At 43.4% G+C, this 22,814-nt stretch overlaps 1 protein-coding gene across 1 annotated transcript in view; it reads left to right on the top strand.

Moving 5' to 3' along the window:
* Window positions 1-19,616, top strand: part of LOC146018483 (baculoviral IAP repeat-containing protein 1e-like) — a 57,802-nt gene extending 38,186 nt beyond the window's left edge. Inside the window, exons 8-15 of the mRNA XM_083151877.1 lie at window positions 1,021-1,102; window positions 2,906-2,948; window positions 3,445-5,538; window positions 8,359-8,535; window positions 11,259-11,420; window positions 14,217-14,303; window positions 16,767-16,934; window positions 19,182-19,616. Coding sequence (XP_083008003.1) covers window positions 1,021-1,102; window positions 2,906-2,948; window positions 3,445-5,538; window positions 8,359-8,535; window positions 11,259-11,420; window positions 14,217-14,303; window positions 16,767-16,934; window positions 19,182-19,546 — 3,178 coding nt within the window. The 3' untranslated portion in view covers window positions 19,547-19,616. The remainder of the gene's footprint in view (window positions 1-1,020; window positions 1,103-2,905; window positions 2,949-3,444; window positions 5,539-8,358; window positions 8,536-11,258; window positions 11,421-14,216; window positions 14,304-16,766; window positions 16,935-19,181) is intronic.
* Window positions 19,617-22,814: the final 3,198 nt, after the last annotated feature.

The raw sequence follows: 22,814 nt of genomic DNA on the forward strand, positions 1-22,814 counted from the left end.
GAGGGGGCCTGTCATGCTCCACCCAAAGGGCGTGCCTAGCTTCATATATGGAGAGATTGTAAAAAGAGGTGCTCAACGTGGCACCAAGAAGCATGGCCGTGTACTGCTATATCTGAGAGGAATCTTTTAAAATGACTTATCCAAATGCTGATGAGCCCAAAGCAGTTAGTAAGAGATATTATACTTGGTAAAGTGCTGGGAAATGGTGCTGATGATTCAATGTAAATGTATCTATCTCTCATTCCTTTTGTCCCCAAAAATGTAACAGTGTAATATGGGGGAAATGAGGGAGATTGCTAGACTAATGAGGGAGAGAGGAAGATTGCTGTTATTTCAGGGAGTCTCCTGCAGAATATAGGAGGGTAGGCAGCTATGATGCTATTGAATGGTATTTGTGTGTATTGGCTGGATCTTTAACCCATTTTGGAATAGTGATGATCTGGACATCCAGCATCTCTATAGGAAACAGGGGAGGATCCTAGCTAAAACATCCCCATCAGAATGGGAGTTTCATTTCAAAAAAGATTTAACTGTCTGCATCTGGAGCTTTCTACTTTTTCAGAGAAGTTTTTATATGTTTGACCTCGGCTTAAGAGAAACCAGAGCCTGGGGTTCCAGTGATTGAATAGAAAGCAATAGACAATGGAATGGATTGGGGATAGCAGGGCCCCAACATTATAGAGACTGACACAGTATATATATATATATATATATATATATATATATATATATATATATATATATCTGTTAGGATCTTCTGAGATGTCCCATTATCTCTTCAAATAGAGCTTACACTACTCCGTGTAGTGCGCCATGTGTAAATCGAATTGCCATTCGGTTCTGGTAACCATAAGTGTTTGTGGCTATGCTACACTAACATGAACGTTTGCTGTGGGGTTTTTACAATTTTTTGATAGAACTGTGATTGCTGTCTGCCTTGACTAATATTTGTGTCAGTTTCTAAAATAAGTACATTTCTTTTTGATTCATTTGATGTTGTCATTTATGCCTATTTCGCAGCTGTGATTTTTTGCAAAAACATTGTGAAATAAAAGCAAAAGCTATGGAAACAGCAAGAGATGCAGATAACCAGCATTTGCAGGTACATTTGTTCCTAAGATTTCTATATCCTTATTTCTGTTCATTTCACTCAGGGGCATATTGGGCCACTAGGATGACCTTCAATGTCCACCCTTCACTAACCTCCCACCCCCAGCACCTTAAATGCCCACCACCCCCTAGTACTCTCTGTGGGGCAGCAAAATCACCTGCTGATTTCTTTAGTGTGGTCTGTTCCTGTGCTGATTATATTTCTTTAGTGTGGTCTGTTCCTGTGCTGATTATATTTCTTTAGTGTGGTCTGTTCCTGCGCTGATTAACTTGAAAGACAGCAGCTTTCTCCCCTGGGGTGGCATGCAGCCATACGCTCATCACCCACAACTGCACATGCTGCTTGCTGTGAGTGAGAGGCGCTCTGGGATGATGAGCTGCTGCTGGCTCCGAATGTATTGTTATGGCCCCTACACACATGCCGATATTAGAGCATTTTATAAGCGACTTTGCTAAGTTTGGCTGAGAGTGACCAGGAGTTCATCCTGTCCCCGCAGCCGTCTTTCTTCCTGCCCCTAAGCCAGTCAGGTATACAGGACCTGGCCCCATACCACTAAGAGTGCAATGGCCTAGGGTGCAGATGGCACCCTGCTCTCCCGGCCCAGAATCAGAAGAGTGAGACAAGATACCATTGCAAACTCTGGCAACGGCTGTAACGGGGGAAGTGGCCACAGAAACACCACACAGCAAGCACCGGGAATCATACTTTCCCAGAACAGCTCAACATTCTGCTTCCACTCCAGCTCCCTCCTGTGATGATGTGCTATACTTATGTGACCGCTTACAGTAATCTCCAGCCTCCCACCCTATGTATCTACTCCTGTAGACAGACCCATAACCCCCCCCCCCCCTCCATAATGTCTACCCCTATAACCAGGCTCCATTCAGCCCTAATAGTGTGCACCCCTGTAACCAAGCCCCAACCAAAATTTTAGCCCTGTAGCCAGCCCCCAGCCACCCTTCATAGTGTACCACGGATACAGGATGTCACCTGTCAGAGTAGCGATGCCAGCATCACAAAGGATAGAATTCCAGTAGAGGTTAGGTAAGTTTGCCTACCCTCCCACTGGCCCCCTAACTCTCCATTGCAGCAGTCTAACCCTAACTACCGGCCCTCACAGCCTGATCCTAACCCTCCCCACTAGCGCCTAAACCTAAGCTCTGCTCCCTGCCACATAAACCTAACCCCCTCCACCTACAGTCTATTCCTAACCCCCATTCTAAGTGTCTAAACCTAACCCCCTCACCCACAGATCATTCCAAACCCCCTTCTAAGTGCCCAAAGCTAACCCCCCTACCCACAGCCGAAACCTAACCCTCCGTCTAATTGCCTAAATCTAACACCCCTCCCCCCAGCCTAACCCAAACCCCCCTTCCTGTAGCCAAACCCTAAGTCCACCCACTGGTGCATAAGCCTAACCCCCTTCCCCAGCCACCTGTTAGTCAGTCCCGATTACTTACAGACCGGGATGTGGACAGGCTATTCTGGCATTGGCATCTAGATCCTTTAAATGATCCAGCCCATGTTGGCATAATGAACAATGAACACTGGTATCCTGCCCACAGGGATGCTGACTGCATCCAATGTACATCACCCCTGTAGCAATCATCCAAACCTCTCTTCCATAAGTATGCACCCCTGTGATCACCATCAGCCACCCCCTGTAGTGTGCACAACGATTGAGTCACTGAGCTGTGGTAAGCGAGGGATACTTTTGTGGGCAAGGAGTTTCAGTGTTGAAAAAACTCTTGCTTTTGAGAAGGGTATTATTCATCCAATTTATTTTCTCTGCAGCTTGCTAAAGAGAAAAAACAAGTTATACACGATGAGTACAGTGGTGAGTCTGTGTTTGGTGCAAACTTGCACAAATATTATTGTCTTAGATTTATTTGTCTGCTCTTAATGATTTTGACACCCCAAACCCCCAGTTGCAGGATTTGGCAGTACTTCTCTTTGTTAGGAAAACTGCAGTCCATGTGCTACCCATAATGTGGTTACTGTATTCATTCATTGCATTTCTGTTATATCTCACAAATATGTCCTCAAACCTATAAATGCAATGCAGCAGTATTTACTTTGTGACATCCGGTATGACTAATCCGATGTGAGATCTTCCTTTGTTGGCTCTCTCTGAATCTTTCTGTATAACTTAGAAGTGCCTGGCATGAACCCGAGCCAGCTGCTGACAAGCCCGGTCCTGGTTAATTTCCATCCCCTCCTGAAAGCCCTGAATGCCCTTTGACAATAGTAACATATGTTCTTACCAAGCACATGTCTTCAGGTCCATTGTGTTTATGTGATGTGACTGTTAACTAATAATTCTGTATTGTCAGGTTTGAATCTCCACAAGGAAGATTGGTCTGATAAAGCAACTGAATTAAGACAATGTCTTATGGATCTGTACAATGATTCTAACTTCAAGAAATTGGCACCATTTCCAGGCTCCTCCCACGTTTCTGTAGATCTTAGCTCACTGTTTGCAGATATCTCTGTTGCATTGAAGGACACCAGAAACCAGATAATGAGGCAGCTCACTTTGCCGGACATCCTGTCAGAGCTGAGGGACATCACTATGATAGAAGGAGAAGCTGGCAGTGGGAAAACCGCTCTGCTCAGGAAGATTGCCATTCTCTGGGCCTCCGGGAGGTGTCCTGTGCTCAGCAGATTCAAACTTGTGTTTTACATCTCCATGTCCAGCATTGACAGCCAGCATTCTCTGAGTGACATAATCTGTCAGCAGCTGATTCGATCCACAACATCTCTTACTGAGGAAACCCTGGAGGACATGATAAAGAAATTAAACAATCAGGTCCTGTTTCTCCTGGATGACTATGGTTTGATGGACTCCACTCCAGGATCCATAGATGAACTGTTACTGAAGAACCCCTGGAATAGAGTGAGTCTGGCAGTTACAGTGAGAACGGACAAGGGGTGGAAGCTGCGTCAGCATGCGAGGAACATAATGAGCATCCAGGCCTTTCCTCTCTATAGCTCAATATATATTTATAGGCAGCTCTTGTCACACGATGTGTCATTCATTGAGCGCTTCTTGGTGAATGTGGGCATGACCAACGCATTTCAGGCTGCTTTAAAGACTCCTCTTTTTACCTTCTCTCTCTGTATATTTTGGGTGCAAGACCCAAATGAAGGAATAGCAGGGGAAACAGCTCTATGCAAGTCCTATCTGATGCACAGCATCCTAAAGCATCCCACTGATACAGAGAGAATCAAATCTGTGCTCATGACATGTGGAGAACTTGCTCTACGGGGCATCTTCCAATCACTCTTTGAATTTACTCGTAAGGATCTTGATGAATCTGGTGTGAATACAAATGATGCTCTCCAATTTGGAATATTGAATATGTTCACATCACAGAGACTTCACCCCATTTTCAAGTTCTTCCACCCCTCACTCCAGGAGTATTTAGCTGGAAGTAGGTTACATGAACTTCTGCAATCTGGAGACAGAGCAGAAAATGAAAGAGGTTTGTCATACCTGCAGAAGATTAATACCTTCTTAAAAGTTGTTGGGCGCTACAACTATTTTCTGAAGCACTCTTGCATGCATTCCCCCAGAACGACTAAGATGATCATTTCCCACCTGTTCAGTTTATTGGAGTCTCGGGACGCATTCGATTGTCAAAGAGAAACAAATCTTTACCTGGAACACCACCCTGAGCTAGCGTGCTTAGAACAAGTACTGACTTTAGTAATTACCATCAATTTAGGCTTCCGTCATGGGTATGTGATCAATTTATTATTGGAGTTTGCTATTACCATAGCCAATAAGAGTAAATACATGACTTCCTGCGCTCCCATCATTTTGCAATTTCTCAAAGGAAAAACCATTTCGATCAGTTTGCAACAGCCGCAATTTTGGCTGCTTGATTTTCTGCAGAGGTACCCAGAAGGACTGTTGTTAATACAGAGCCTGGATATAGATGTATCTCACAGTCAACAGGATTCAAGCCTTCAGTTTTGGAACACAGAGAGCTTTGCATCTCTTTGGAACGTACCCACAGTTGACACAGACTATTCCAATGCCTTTCAGCTTGTTTCAGATACTCTAGGAAAGAAACCAAAATTTAAATATGCAAATATCAAAATTGCTGATCTGTCCACGTTTGGCTTCACCCAAGATATCCATCGAATTTCTGTGCTGCGAATTAAATCCTATGGCCGCCCTGTAGAAGATGAAAACATTCTGGTTAATGTTATGCATTTTTGCAGCCTCTCCACTCACATTGAACTTGACCTGATGAATTGCCCAGGGTTTCTAAACAGTATCTTGCCATGCTTTGATCAATACAAAGAGTCCATTGTGAAGTTCAGCATTATCTCTGCAGAGCTGACCAGAGAGGAACAAGAACTGATTACGCACATGACTTCATTGCAATACCTGTATATAACTGTGAAACTACTAACAGGTAAATGCTGTAATTGAAAGACTCAAGTTTAAAAAGAACACCTTAAGGGTCCGATTCAGGATCGCTTGTTGCGATCTGAAATCGGCCTCAGCCCAGATGGTCAGGGTTTGTGCATGCAATCTAGTACAAAACGTACCTTGTGTGTACACCATAAGAAATAGATTAATTGCACACCTGGTGCCAATTAAGAAGCGGTTACTTAACCCTCTATAGTTAGAACAAGAAAATATAAAACAGAAAGCGCTGATAATCGGTTATTTCCAGATTATTTTGGGTGAAATGTAACGTGGTGAGAGAATCAGAAAGCTAGAGATTTGGTAAGAAATTTCCAGTTGTTTTTTTTTAAAGCGGCAATCATTTACACTGCAAACCAGTATGATTTTGCAGTGTAAATGATTGCCGCTTTAAAAAAACTGGAGATTACTTACCAAATCTCTCACTTTCTGATTCTCTCATCCTATTAAATTTCACCCTTGATCCTCTTATATAGATATTTAAAAAGTACATCCCTAAATTATACCAGCCAGTGAGAAAACTTTATGCTAATATATCATGCTATAAATACCCTGACTTTATTACTATACACCGTTTGTATCACGATGCACTATTATTATTATTATTCTTTCTAAAAGTGTGTACACACTTCATGATATTTTAAAATGTCACTCATTTTCGCTCTTCTGAGCGATACCGTTTAAAATCTCAACCAATGTGTACATTACAAACCATGGGTCTGATTCAGACACTGGCTGATGTTTGGGCTACTGTGCATTGTCCGCAATGTGCATGCACAAGGCCCGGCTGCGATCAGCTTTGGCAAATATTTATATTCGCAAGCTGATCCAGCGTGATTGACAGGGAGTGGGTGTGTGGAAGTGGATCTCGGCCGTTTCATGGACGGTGGGTGGGCCAAATGGAACACCAGGAGTGTCCGGGAAAATGCAGGTGTGTTTTTGCCTGCAGGGGGAGGGCGGATGACGTCAGCAGCCAACCGGAAGCTGCTGTTTTCTTCACAGCCACCAAGTAAGCCCTGGGCTACATGGCGGCTGGGAACACCAGGGTCAAAAGAAAAAATCATTTAATGGTGAGTAAAAATCTAATGATTTTTCCTCTAGCCGGCCGGAAGCTATGGATGAAGGGCCAGTGCCACCACTAGGCAGTTTAAGGCATTTGCCTAGGGCGCCGGCCACTGGAGGGCAAAATTTGTAGCAAGTGCCCCCCCCCCCCCCCTGAATGGGATTGAGGTGATCGGTAATTCCCCCCCCCATGCGATGACTTCGCAGCAGCATCGCCCATCCCCCCGCCCCCCCGTGGAGTGACTTGGCACACCACACACTGCGTTTGCTATCTCCTCCTGCACGCACCCACGTCCTACCCTGGCAGCACGGCCCGCACCGCATCGCCCGGCACCCCCCCGCATGTGGAGCTACCTGGCAGCAGCAGCCCGGGTCCGCCGCACGGCCTGCACCGCATCGCCCTCCCCCTGCCCCCCCCCCCCCGGAGTGACTTGGCACACCACACACTGCGTGGGCTATCTCCTCCTGCACACACCCACATCGCCCGGCACCCCCCCCCCCGCATGTAGAGCTACCCGGAGTGAAGCCGCCGCATCAACCCCACCCCCCCTGTGGAGAGGGTGAGCACCAGGGCGCCCTCTCCCACCTAAGGGCGATCTGGTGCCTTGCACTGGCCCTGTATGGATGTTTACCTTAATGCATGCAATTGAATTCCCCTACAGTTGAGTGATTACACATCTGAATTTCTCCTCTAAATACCTAAATATCTATATGCACAAACAACCCTAATACCTTTCTATGAGTTGTCCAAGTCTAATTCTCAGGGACCATTTAGCAGCATGGCACTGCTTTCGATCAACAGATCGAAGCAGAAATAGACATGCCCGCACAGTCTATTTCTGCTTTCACTCCCGATGCCGGAGGGCAACACATTGGGATTGAATCTGCTTCAAATGAGAATAACAGTGCGTACACACGGTGAGATATGCACTATTTTTCTATTCAATTTTGCTTATAGAAGCAAAAACAGAATCGAAATCGAATGCACATCGAATGCTTTTAGCAGCATTTGATTCAGATTAGATTCTGATGTGCGCTCCCCTGTAGTGTAAATTGAATAGAAAAATAGTCTTGGCAGGCAAGACTATATAGTGCAGATCTGTACTATATAGTCCGAATCAAATGTGTTTTGCGTACTGTTCGATTTGATGATTTTGATCCCAATCAAATTGGGATCGAATCGCATGCAAAATCGCGCTGCTCGTACCCACTGTAACACTGTACGAGTCAGGGTCACTTTTGATTCAATTTGGACAATACAATCTAAATCAAACCGATAGTGACACTGAACTGTACCGTGTGTTCGGGGCATTAGGGGTTCCTGAGGACTGGAGTTGACTTAAACAATAAGTATATGCATACAATTACAAATCCAAGATACAGTATGCACATCTCAATGCCATCTCCGTAGCAACTCCACTTGCATTTGAATGTGTGTAACTGGGAGGTAATAGGCCATTTTCATGTAGGCTAAGGAAAATATTTACTAAAGTGTGGGTTCTTAGAAATGGAGATGTGATCATTCATCTAGCACCTTCTAGAAAGTAAAAGCTAGAATGTGTTGCTATGGCAACATCTCCACTGCTAAAAAATAACACACTTTAATAAATATACCCCTAAATGTAGTGAGAGAGTGTTGAGGGCATGTAAGGTAAAGAATATATGGAAGATCAATGAAAAATGGCAATTACAGTTAGTTTTTCTTCCATACTAATGCTACATAACCATATATTCTCTTCTACAGAGTACTTACTTTTAAACATACATCAACTGAAAGAGCTAAAGGAAATAGTGCTGGAATGCTCAGATGGTGAATGGGATGTAACAGAGATTTTCCCTCATCCCGAATTTAAAATCCTGAACAGAATTGAAAAACTTGTGTTTAAAAAAGTTAATATGAAAGGACAGAGCTCCCGATTAGGTAATTAATGTATTTCAATAATAATATTATTGATTGAATCTGTTTTGCTTAGTTGGGGATTTTATTTGATACATTTACTAGTTACAAACTCATCAAAATGACAGAACGACATAACAGTAATATCAGTGCCGCAGTTGAGCTTTCACAATTTGAGCAAAACTTGTATTTCTTTTTTTCGATGCCATTTAGTGGCCACCATGGCAAAACACACTTGAATTTATAGAGTTGAGGAGCAGCGTTAGACTTTTATTTAATAGAATAACATAAATATACCACCATGTTAAACAACACTGGGAAAAAAGCAACAATAATAATGAAAATAATTTCTGGAACAGTACGGTGGACTGGTGTATCCATTACATATTCCATAGTCTGATACCTAGAAAGATGACACATAAAAGCCTGGTAAATAAAAGTACTACATACTGTAATAGAGACTATCTCTATAGATGTGAACATTAGACCAAGTTCCATGTGACATTTAATTAAACATGCAACCGTGCTTCTGGAAAATGTAATTAGATGGCTTACTAATGGGGCCTACACATGTGTGTTGATGTGCATTGTCAGCGATGCTAGATCACACAGCGCTGCATAGCAGTGTGCCGCTGAGGAATCTGTCAGGGCCAGTGTTCTCCGGTTAGAACACTGGCCCTGACACCCCGCTATTATAGCACTGGCAGCAATGTGGCATTTTATACCTTATGTTTGTGTCCAGGTTGGCAGCAGATTGTAGTAGAGTAAGCCCTAGTGTGGCCGCCCTAGTAATCCCTGCGTCTATATTTATAGACATGAATCCCCGGGAGATAGCGGGACGTGGGGCCATGCATTGCTATCGCTTGGGCTCCTAAACACACAACGATGTAATTAAGTTAAGTAAAATCGCTCAGAAAATGGCTACCTGTAGGCCCAATTACAGTAGCAGCCTCACAGTATACTTCAAATAAACAATGTTAAAACTGTTATGAAGGTATCGGTGGCCCCGCTCCCTAACTCTATTGCCCTGGCCTAGTGTCCACGGATAAGTGCTAGAGCTAGGCTTCGCCTGTACCCGTCGCGGCTGTAAGGGCGAATTTGGTCCGCCCAGACTCCGTTACAGGCAGGAGTTATGTGAGGACAACGTATCCGTGGAGACTGACCAAGAACAAGTGGACAGACTAACTAAACAGGATAATAGCGGGGCACCGATCCTGCAACAGACTGGAGAGCCTGACGTGACCCTGGAAGGTGACGGTACCTTGGGCAACGCAGGTGCAACAATACACAGGGGTCGTATAAGCAATACCAATGTAACAATACACAGAGGATGTTATGAGCAATACCAGTGTAACAATACACAAAAGATGTTATGCGCAATACCAGTGTAACAATACACAAAAGATGTTATGAACAAGAACCAAGAATTTGTCAATAATGAAACGGTGGGTGAATCCCCAACTTATCTGCGAGGTGGTAATACAGCAGGGAAGTGGGAACACTGAGGCACTGACAGGCAGAATAACACCAGGGCAGGAACACTGGAACACTGAGATGACACTTCTGGATAAACAGGGAACCAGGCTGGATAAATGGACAAGAGCAAGACACCAGGAACCGGGAACACTCTGGACACGCTGACACAGAACTATAACCGGCGTCTGACCAGCCTGCCCAGGAAGTTTCAATAGGACAAGTGACCAATGGGCTGCTGCTGTTTCTAATCAGAACGGCGCAGCTGAGCGCTACACCTCTTCCTTCCTGCGGCCACCTGGCGTCCCCCGTCACCTAGGCAACCGCTGTGGCAGTGGAGGAAGAGGCCGTGCAGAGCATCCCGGGCGCTCAGCGAGGCCCGCCGGATGTCGGGGCGTGATGACGCGGCGACGTCCCGGTTGCCTAGCAACATGCGGGACACGCTGCTTAGAGGCTGCCGTGTGAGCGCTGGAGCTGCTCATGCGGCCTCTAACAAAAACAGAACAAAATTTAACAGTGCTCATTTAACAAATGTCCACTGTTGGAATAAAATTGGGGTATATTCAATATACATTCATTAAAAACATGATTCGGAAATTATGAGTAAATTAAATGTATATCTCATATAATATTCAACCAATAGAGAATGATTCAGTCATTGCACTTGTAAAGACAGCATAATGTTGGTTCCTATGATGCCCTGCCCTGGTAATGAATAATCCTATAAAAGTCAGGCAGGTACATGGTTGCTCCGGGGGCTTGTGGTAATGGAGCTTTCTTCTTAGATAGTATTAGTGGCTGTCCACATGGAGAGTGGAGTAAACAAGCGCCAATCTCCAAAGAGAAATGGTAAGGGTCCTGGGTATCTTGTAGTGTTCAAGATGACAACAGTTGGGGTCCAGGGCTGGTCTGGTCAGAAAGTGCTTAAGTACTGCAAGCGGGGCAAATGTAACGTGCAGAGAGATTTAGATTTGGATGATGTATTCAATTGCAGTGTAAAAATTACAGAATTACTCACCCAAATCTAACTCTCTCTACAAATGTTACATTTGCCTCATCTGCAGTGTAGCATGATTTGCCCATTAGAAAAAGATTAAGATGGTGTCTGATGTTGTTGATGGTTTAAGTCACTAAACAAAGTCTTGGGTTAAACAAGTGATGAAATAATAGGTGCTAAATATTCTATAGCTGTTGATGTAGATTGAGTAAACATTATTGTACCAGTCCCAATTTACTATTGTCATTACTTACTATATATGCATTGTACTTTGCAGCAGAGTCTATTGAACATTTCCCCAATCTGACGTCCTTCACACTGAGTTCTAATTGGTGCCCTGAGGTGCAGAAGCTTATTACTGCATTATGTCAGAATGGAAAAATGCAGGAAATCTGTTTATCTGAGTATCAATTATGGGACAAGGATATAATACATCTGGGTAAGATATTCTAAGTTCTCTTTTAGTCCTTACTATTTTGCTATGCACACATAAAAGGTTAATTACTAATCTTGCTCAAAGATCTCACAGGTCTATGCTGAAACCACTAAGGGCAAATAACATTTTACTTTTGTCTGTCTAGTACATATTGAACAAAAAAAATATACGGTAACTTTCAACTGTATGATTCTCCTTACCCTAGCCCAGAGAGAAAATGTTCCTCACAGCTGATTGGGGTGTGTCAGGCCTCTTAGCATGATTAGGCTCCTCCTTTGTGCAGCATAATACCATGAATCTATGAAGAGGGGGCAACACTAAAATAATGCAATTTTATAGAATCACATCCCACTGGCCCACCCCTCCCCAATGACCACAAGTCCTGGCATTATTCTCCCCATTCTAGCCACTTGAACAGGAATCCGGGAGGACCACCCACTCTTCTGGATGCCAAGGCGATCAAATGTCACTTATGCAATGGCCTTCAACATATTCGTTATATTACTGCCAATATACATTATATATATGATTCAGTTTTGGTATGAAGTATGCAGCTCATGCTCACTGTTTTTTTTTTTACAAAGAATTTGATGATCTTATTTAAATAATAATAATAATTAGTAAAAAGTTTAAATGTTAACTTTAATCATCTCCACTACGGCATCCTATCATTTTAGATTGAGGATCTTTCATTTCAAATTTGCTTTTTAATGCTGACTATTATTTGAAACCTTTTGATCTATTTAATAAAGCTATGAAATGAAAAGTCAATAATGTGTTTTTTTGTTGTTTTTCTTTAATTGGGATGACCTATTAGGATTGCCCCCAATACTATTATTGTAACACATATACTCAGAACTATTTTTTGGGGGAAAAAATTTGATGTTATATTCAATGTCATGTTCAATTAGAGGTTCAGGAACTGAGTTCCTGCTGGTTCCTGCTGAAAACTAGCACTGCATATACTCCTTACTCCAAAATATATAAACCATACTTGCCTACTTCCAATTTTACCTATTCGGGAGAAGCCCGGAGAGGCAACACGTCAGGGGGGTGGGAGCAAGGCTGACATCACTTGAACCCGCCCCCATGCTATGTGATTCACAGGGCTTAAATGACGCAAAAGGCAGCGATCGCGTCATTTTAGCCCCACCCCCTCTCCGCAGACCCGCGATTTCAGGTAATTATACCAGTGGGCAAGGGGGAGCGGGGGCAATTACCAGAATACGGGAGACTTGCTCACCTTCTCGGGGGGCGGGGGCGGGAGGCGGACCTAATTTCCGGGAGGCTCCCGGCCATTCCGGGAGGGTAGGCAAGCCTGATATAAACTATTAACTGTGGTTAACATCAAATTTAATCATTAATGACATTTAAACTCAAACAATATCCTTTATTGCTACTACTAAATTCTAGTTATATAAACAAGTACTGATATGTTAACAAAATGCACATGCACATATACTTTACAAGTTGTACATATCACTGAAAAAAGATTTGAAGCCAAAGATTCCAAGCAGTGCTAGTATATTTTTTATATATACACAGTACGATGTCAATTTAGATGGCAAGTATACACATATTTTCTAAATCAATTGGATGATCTTTACAAAATCTCTTTAATAAAAAATCTTATTTCCAAAAATGGCATCAGCCAATTAAATACAATAAACAGCACATAAAACAATAAAAGAATGGCACCTTTTGTATCTGCACATATACCATATATATTGCGTGGTGAATCTGTTCCTCTAATGCCTTAAATATAAACTGTCCTATTGGGGATGACAGTATGAAAGGAATATGTTATAATTACCACTCCAATTAGTCTTGTGATGTTAAAAGTCCTCCTGTATATCAACTGGCTCAATCACAGGTGAGTAGAATGTCCCGTTGGGCCGGTATGGAATAAAATTTTCTTCTATTTAAGAAGTGGTGGGTTTTGGTGATACAATATCGATCCCATTTGGCCAGTGGGGAAATGGTAGTCTGGTGGGTGCTTGGCCGATCTTCTCCGATATAAGTGGCACAATGGATAATGGCTCAGAGGTCACTGGAGGCACTCCTGGCTTGTTAGCTTCCCACAGAATGAGATATGGCAATAAGTCAAGGAGCCTACCAATATATGTATGCGTTATCTATGAGTTCCAAAGGTAATAAGGCTGGTTCAGAATCCACTCATATTGTAGGTATGTGGTAGGTACAGGTTAGAGTCTCCAATGTGTTTCAATGCTTTCCCAAATACAGCTTTAGCAAGGATTTTTTAATATGTGCATGGTAATATTTACCATCTAAATTGACATCATATATATAAAAAATATACTAGCGCTGCTTGGAACTGTTGGGTTCAAATCTTTTTTCCTTGTAGTTTATCGGGTAGGACTAACCTGACATTCGCAGCTGCTGTGAAAAGCCCCCCGTGTTGAGCGCCCCCCCCCCCCCGATAGACACCTACACAGGTGTCCATCCAACCCCCGTCCATATCACTGAGGCTGATGGGCTCCTAGCTGTACATTTTGAGCCATAACCATTATCAGCGTGCACTTTTGTAACAGCCCTGTAATTGGTTCACAGTGTCCAGCTGAAATGAGGAGTATTTACACATACACACAAATCTATATAGCCGGTAATGTCATTGATGCGCCCTCACTATACATTGCCTATGTAAGGTGAAATGTGTTGTGCAAGATGCACTGCACAGACTTGTGGTCAACAGCACATGACAGTATACATGTTTCAGAGTATATGACATAATTTACTGTCACTACTTATTTGGGTCATTTTCTTATTTATTCCTTTCAGCTTTGGCATTACCCTCTCTTAAAAACCTCAAAGCTTTGGAGATTGGATTTAACTATTCCGTGAAAGTTGAAGCAACAAAAAAATTTGGTATGAATATTTTCATTATTTTTACAGTTCATTTATATAAATAACAGCAGGGTGTTCTGTTTGCTAGAAGAATATTCCAAAAATGATACAATTCAAATACAAAAACTTTTGAAGACCAAAAATTATGCAAACACTGGATAAATTCTTTAGATGTAAGATCAATAATACCCCTTTCACACTGCACTTGTTAAACGGTATATTGCAGTTTTTTTTTCCTACTTCAAAACATTTAAGGCTGCAGTGGGAAAGTGCCTGAGTTGATTTACCGGTTAAAGATAACCGGTATTTCAAAACGTTTAAAAAGCAGAGTCCTACACGTTTCAGAGCCATTTTTTATGCAGTGAAAATGGCTCTGAAATGGTATTTAGTAAAAACAACAGATTACAGACCTGTGATAGGCTGTCGCCTGCATTCTGCCTTGAAACGTGTTCAGGAAATTAAACGGGTTGACTGATGCAAATGGTACTTAAATGGTATTTAAAACGGTAATCTACTGCAATGTAAAGGCTCAGACCCGTTTTAAATACCGTTTAAAAATACCGGTTTTTAAAACGTTTTGGTAGTGTGAAAGCGGTATAAAATTAAATGCCCATACACACTGGACGATTTTGAGCTGCTATTAGCTTAAAAGCCACCCAGTGTGTACAGGCCAGCGTTGAGCGTTGAACACTGATGCGCTGCTTGTCTACTGGTATTAGCAGCAGTAAAGCGATGGGTGGACGGCGTTCTATAGCATCCTGCTATAAAAAGTCATCCATCCCCGGAAAAAATGCTCAAAAGGGCAAAAATCGCTCAATGTGTATGCACTGAGCAATTTTCAGCCTAGCGATTGTCCTCATCATCGCTGGGCAAAATAGCCCAGTGTGTATACACCTTAACTGCAGTATACATAGCACTTTTTTTTTTTAACCAAACAAGGCAATGGAGTAAAGTGAATAAAACAAAAATTTATTCTTTCTAATCACATTGGAGACACCAAGGGGCACGTCCTTCACTCTGATACTGGAAGTAGAATGACGCCTGTGCAACAGCAAAATTGTCCTAGTGCCTGGACAGAAGAGAAAGACAGCTCGCAGAGCACTCTCTCCAACAATATTTACTAAAGTTAATTAAGCCCCTGAAACAACTGTTGATGGAGGATTCTCTCAGAAACTGGTAACCCAACAGTGGTTGAGACAACAAATATACAATGAGCATGACTGTTAGAATTGATGGACACTCAGATATGATGCAAATTTTATCAAAATGCTGTTTTTTTTTGGACAGCGATCTGTGGTGTCCAATCAGCAAGCAGTGGTGTCCATTGGGTTGCAATAGTAGTAGTAGGTTTATTTATAAGGCGCCGCAAGGTGTCTGCAGCGCTGTACATAGCAAACAAAAAACAAATGACAAGGTAACGTACAGGGTGTGTTGAAAAATACAGTATAAATAGGGGTATAGCTGGTAGAAATAAAATCAGCATCAGTTCAGAAGTAGGTGTCAAAATTGTCGAGGAGACTGAAGATGAAGTAGAGGAAGGGAAGAACAGGACAGGAGGACAGGTGAGGTAAAGAGGTAGGGTGAGTACGTGAGGCAGGTGGACCCTACTCATAAGAGTTAACATACTAAAAATAGGTGGGTGGACGAACGAAAAACAACAGGATAAGTAGGATAGATGTCAAAACTAGGGTGGCCAATCCTGGGATCGGCAGGATCCCGGGATTTGGCCTCAAAATGTCTGGGATTTCAATCCCGGGATTGTCTGCCCTGATCCTGCCCTCCTATGGAAGTAATTCTGCGGGGCGGCACCAGGCACCCCCCGCAGTGCTGCTCTGCCCCGCTCCTGGCTGCCATGCACCCGCCTGCCCATGTAGGGGTGGACAGGGCGTGTTTTTCTTTTAGGGATGCCAATCCCGGGATCCCGGGATTGAGCATCCCTAGTCAAAACTAATTCTTACTAAATTTACACTACAGCGTGTAAAATATCTTGTAGGAATGCTTGGCTTTATTGGAAAGATTGCTGTTATGGGTGAAACATGGATCTGTTTCTAAAGCCTAATTATGAGGCTATTAGTGGGGTTTATACATGTCCTAGACTTAGGATATTAGACACTCACCCGATGATTAGGTTAACTGGACGTGGTGGATTTGGCCAAAATGCAAAAAAAATTAGATTTAATAAAAATAAAAATTAAATTAGGATGAGTAAAGTTTGAATAGTGCACCTACAGGTACGTTCTTTCTTTTTGTGTGGTACTAAAAGTCTCAGCAGAGTGCACAACATATTATATGTAGTTAGAGTGTGCGGTATAGGGCCCTTTCCTATATATCCTATATAGTGAGGCTTATAACAAGCAGAAGAACTGGGTGACATAACTCCCACAATGACCATTGTTTGTACGCATACTGTATGTATATTCATATGACTATCCCATGTTATTGACTACTCTGTATCTCCTATGCCCGTGACTGCTTGATCCTCAGCTGAAGCTCTGTCATCTCTCACACTCCTGGAAGAATTTTGTGTGCCAGGCGGGTCTGCAGTAATGGAAACAATGACCTGTTTTATATGGCAGTTCCAGTATATGCCCAACCTCAGGAAGCTCAGCATCAACCATAGATTACTGAGTGACAGCAGCCTGCTGGAGTTAGGTAAGTGATGTGTGAGATTCACTGCGTAGTGACTAGCAGATTCATTTTTGCTTATCTTAAAAATATAGTACTGACTTCAGTGATATACTACAGACTTGATATATTATATATTTCCAAATGAAAAAAAGCTTGGCATTCTAGACGGTAACAATAGCATTTCTGAGCAATAAATACAGTATACAGATGGAGCCTTCCTCATCCTTGCATTTTCTCTGCCTTATCGGAGGTTTTTGACGCGCCTCAGTTGGAGCACGGACAGGTGCGTTGCGGCACGACAATAAGCATACCATAAAATGGGTGTGGTATAGGGGTCCGACAGTCGGGATCCCGACAGTCACTATCACGACGTCGGGATCCCGACTGGCCGGACCAAGACAGCATGGTGAGTGCAACTAAGCCCCTTGCGGGCTCGCTGTGCTCACCACGCTGCGGGCACGGTGGCTCGCTACGTGAGCCACCTATTCTATTCTCCCGTTATGGGAGGGAACCCGAGTGTTGGGGTTTTGACAGTCGTGATCCCGACAACGGGGAAATGCCTGTCGGGACCCCATCCAGCACCCCATGAAATACACTTCTCCAGCACTGGGTGGCTAATGCTTCACTAATCCAGTACCGTAGATCGAATAACGGCAGATGGATATAATATGTAGTACAAGCTCTTGCAAATGGACAGTGACAACTGTAACGTTACTGTATACTGTAACCCAGACAAAGAGAGTCAATAAAAAAATAAATGAAAATAGTGTATACAGTTGCAAATGATGTGTTAAATCAATGATCCATTGACGTTAGGCTTATGTGTGTGCGTGCAAGTCCCCTAGACAAATCATTAAATAAAAATAGAGTTTACAAACCCAAACCAACGTGTTACAGCAATGGTCCAGTAGCCAATACAGCACAGGCAGATCTGATGGCAAGGGATAACTGCTTACATTGACACATGAGCTTGGGTCACTATCACCACATGTCATAGGACAGTGGATAAGTGTGCCACCGGGTTTGATTCCCTAAGTGACAACGTTTTTTTTTTTCTTTATGCTTTTTGTCTGACATTCATATATTTAAGAAACTTAGATTAAATAGAAGTATGCAATCACAAAAGCCCTGTTTCCATAACTAACTGCCTGAGCGTTTGACACGCACAATCCAAAGCAAATTGCTGAACTCTTTAATGTACTGTATTGAACATGCACTTGGGCCTTTTCTGTAGTGCCTTCCCCCAACCAAAGCGACTGTAGTATCAGCCCTTCATTTACATACTGTATTGTGTTGCCAATTTAGCAGTCTCAATTGAGCAGTCTCCTAGGGCTGGGGGATGGAGGGGTGGGGGGATCCAGCGGAATTCAGAGGCACTGTCTAAAATTCGGTTTATGTGTGTGCCCAAGTCCCCTACACAAATACCGTATACAGACGCAAACAAACATGTTAAATCAATTGTCCATTGACGTTCGGCTTGTATGTGCATGCAAGTCCACTAGACAAATCATTTAACAAAAAAGCATATACAAACATAAACCAGCAATGGTCCCGTAGCCAATACACCATAAGCAGATATGATGGCAATGGAACCAACCAAACCTAAAATGGGCTTAAAGCTTAATTTCTCTCATTTTAGGGGTCCAATTGGCTCAGAACTGGGTTTGTGTGGAAGGGAAGATGATTAGCTATCAGATAATACCAACCCTAAGTTTATGTGACCCCCACAAGGCTAACGGCAAGCTTTGGAACCCAGGGTGGGTCTGAATTAACCCAGGGTGGGTCTGAATTATAGTCTGTGGGAAAATGAGTTCACTTTGCGCCAGTTCTGAAGACATGAGACTGGTACAAAAGAGGAGGCTCTTGGCTTTCAGGGCAGACCAGCCACTAGTTTGTGTGACTGCAAAGGGAAACGGCAAGCAACTGCGTGTGGGGTTATTCCTGAGGAGTCACAGGCTGAAGTCACTATCACTGTGGGTGAAAATCTGCTTCTGCCTACAAAGGAAATAAAACCTGGTTATCAGGTGGGTGGGGAGTCTGGGTATTCTGGAGCCCCCCCCCCCCCCCCACCCCCTGCGTGCGCCACTGCTACATTGTTACTTTTGTTATTTTACATTATTGTGCAACAGGATACCACTAGTTGCTTTAGTACTAGGAAGTCCATAGCATTGAACTATCAAGCATACAAAAAAAAGTATTTATATTAGATTTCTTCTTTTTTTTTCCTGTAAATAATTTATCATTCTTTAAAATATGTCATTTCTTTTTCAGCGAGAGTGTGCGCAGATGGCCATTTAAGAAATCTACAGAATTTAAATCTTGACAATAATCTCCGTGTCACACAGACTGGATGGAGAGACTTCTTCCAAGTTGTAGATAATCTGCCAAAACTGGATGAACTCAATATTTCAAGACCGTATTCTCATCAATTCAAAACAGACCCTGTCACTCTGATTGCCTTAGTTCAGTGCGTGTCCAGGCTTCATAGCATGAATATGTTAGTCATGTTTGGATGGCTGCTGGACGACAAAGATATTGAGATGTTTAATGCAATGAAATCAAAACATCCACAGGCAAAAAGTCTAATGCACATGTGGCAATCGATACTGCCATTCCCTCCGATTGTCACGGAATAACCAATCATTTTCCCCTGCATGTTGTAGTTCCTGAAATATGGGTCTGGATCATATGGTCGACCTAAAGATGGTCGACAGTCATTAGGTCGACACCACTAGGTCTACATACTGCAAGGTTGACATGGGTCTAGGTCAACATGGGACAAGGTCGACAGGTCATTAGGTCGACACAAGCATTAGGTCGACATGGTCTAGGTCGACAGTCAAAAGGTCAACATGGGGTTTTTCACTGTTTTTTTTACCCGGTATGTCGACACAGTCGACATGGACACAGGATTAAATGCACCACGTTCCTCACATGGCTCGCTGCGCTTGGGACACTATTTTATATACTATTATTTTAGGTACTTGTATACTATCACAGCTCGCACGATGGGCATCGAACAGGGAAAAATCGCATCGCATCGCCATATCAACGCCAACCCGAACCGTGACGAGCGGCGGCGGTACGCGTCCTACGACCTTTTCATACCCCCACTATCCACGTCGGCGTGGAGTTGAGAATAGAACGTGTGGCGAGCGCAGTGTGCCACCGGGCCCGAAGCGTGGCGAGGGGACGCGGATACCTGTGAAGCCCGCGAGGGGACACCGATAGCTGTAAAGGTATCCGCGTCCCCTCGCGGGGCTCGCTGCACTCGCCACACTTTCTATTCTCAACTCCACGCCGACGTGGATAGTGGGGGTATGAAAAGGTCGTAGGACGCGTACCGACGACGCTCGCCACGCTTCGGGTTGGCATTGATAGCGGGGGTGATAGTGTGAAAAATTACATTTGGGGTGCATTTCACATGATTTGAACACTTGTCCATGATTTCTGTGAAAAATGAAATCGCATGCGATCGCATGCAATCGTATGCGATGCGATCGCATGCGATTTTTACACAAATGCGTTAAAAACCCAGTAAAATCGCATCGCATCGTATGCCATTACATACAGTATGGCATGCGATGGGAGCCGTGATAGTATACAAGTACCTTATTTTATTCTCCCACCACGCCCTAGTGGATAGTAAGGCATGAAATACTGCCTGTCGGCACACGTTGGCTCAAAAAATAGTGAAAACCCCATGTCGACCTTTTGACTGTCGACCTAGGCCATGTCGACCTAATGCTTGTGTCAACCTCATGACCTGTCAACCTTGTCCCATGCGATCTAGACCTATGTCGACCGTGCAGTATGTTGACCTAGTGGTGTCGACCCAATGACTGTCGACCCTCTTTAGATCGACCAACCGACTGTATCCCGACAATATAACCATTGCTCGTTATAAGACATTGGTGTATATGTTGATTGGGCCTTTTTTTGGATTTGTATGTAAACCTGATGGTTTATGTACAATGCCAATGGTGGATGTGCTGCAAATGCAAAACAAGCCCTAGAGTTCAGCTTTTGGAGAACAGTGTGGTAGCGGCAACTGGTACCGTTTTACAAAACTGGTCATGTTGCCCCCATTCTGCAGATGTGCACAGCCCAGGTTATACTGTACATAATCCACACTTCCTGGACCTGGCCATTTCGATGGTCTGGGTAAGCTTTAGCTTATGCAGATGGTTTACAGCTGTGATAATCGTCACAAGGGTGATCCGATGCTGCATCTTTGGACACAGCACTCAGATCGCAGATGCTGGCAGGAGGGGTCTTTTTCCTACTCAGTGGCGTAACTACTGTAAGGCAGCCCCAGCAGCCACTTGGGGGAGCAAGCAGAAGAGGGCTCTGTGTGGGCGCCGGCACCCGCTCGACACACTGACATGCTGCTGCATGCCGCTGCCCACCGCTGCCCTCTGACTGAGCACTGGAGGCAAGTCATCCACAGCATGGGTGCGGCCATGGCAGAGATAAATCCCCCCACTGATTCAATTGACTGTACACAGAGCCAGCTATTGGCTACTGTGTACAGGATGGGCAGGCAGATGGATGTGCTAGGGCGGCCTGGGATGCGTCGGAGCCAAAGGAAGCAGCAGTGTCTGCTGGTCTCTCTTCCTCTCCTGCTTCAGCTTCTCCGTTATGCGTGTGAGGTCATCACGTCATGCGCTGGGGAAACACGCTGGAGAGGAGCCTGGTGGGGCCGGGGGGTGGGGAGGTGGGGGCACCACAATGCTTCCTGCAGCTTTGCTGTAATAGCCACTCTGTAATACTGTACAAATTGGATTCAGGACCATCCTTTTTATTTTAAAGTATATTGTCTACATACAATCCATGAGTTCTATTTATTTTACTGTAAAAAATAATAAGATGTAACTTTTAAGGGACAAACTAAATAGAACTGGATCTGTAAAGCGACCCAATGGATTACTTATCATTCTCTCAGCCCCTCATCATCTATAGAGGTACACTTCAGCTTCCTGTACTTTGACTAAAGGATGGCTCCAGCCAATCACTAATGTGGAGCAGTCACAACACTGTGATTGGTAGATAGCCAGATCATTTACCAATCACCATTCCAGCAGCAGCTCAGTGCATGTGTCATGTGACAGGTGGCTGAAAAACAGCAGAGGCCTCTGATGCAATCGGAAAAAACCAGGGTGTATCCTCTGCCTGTCATCTTGGCCACCAGCCGCTTGCTAAGCACACCTACTAAAAGCTGCATCTATATTTTATTGCCCCGCAGTGGCATGACCATGGTTTTTCTGTTAAAGGCCTATGCCTGCCATCACTTATTATGTTTGTCCAGTCATAAGGATATGCAAGTCAACATTACTTTAAAGATCTCTATACAAATGTCTGCTTACACATGTACAATATGGAATAAAGTATCTTATGAAAAGAAATTGTGTGATTCTTACTCTAAATGAGACCTGTTGTGTATAGATAGATAGATAGATAGATAGATAGATAGATAGATAGATAGATTAAACTGTCTGGGATTTATCTCTTTCATAATTAATGGGGAGATGGAAGTGTGTCTTTTATATGTACCAAATATAAACCAAGTCTTCTATATTTCGACATACATTTTCTAAATTAATTATTTCTATAACATTTTTGGATTTTGCACTTGGATAATTTCACCATTGAGATATGAATAAGGAAGATATATCAGGTGACTAAGCAAGATATATCCACGTGATATATTCACATTGCTTGGAATGCCGGCAGTCAAAAGACCAACACCAGCATTCCAATGCAGAGAATCCCAACAGGGGCTCCGCCAGAACGTACCTGTTACTACCTAACCCACTCCATCCCTACAACCTAAAACTAACCTTTTCCTCACAATCCTAAATCCCCTCTAGTCCCTAAACCTAACCCTCCACCTAATGCTGTGAA

The sequence above is a fragment of the Crinia signifera genome, chromosome 1, assembly GCF_055691185.1.
Source record: "Crinia signifera chromosome 1, ASM5569118v1, whole genome shotgun sequence".
Taxonomy (NCBI): Eukaryota; Metazoa; Chordata; class Amphibia; order Anura; family Myobatrachidae; genus Crinia; species Crinia signifera.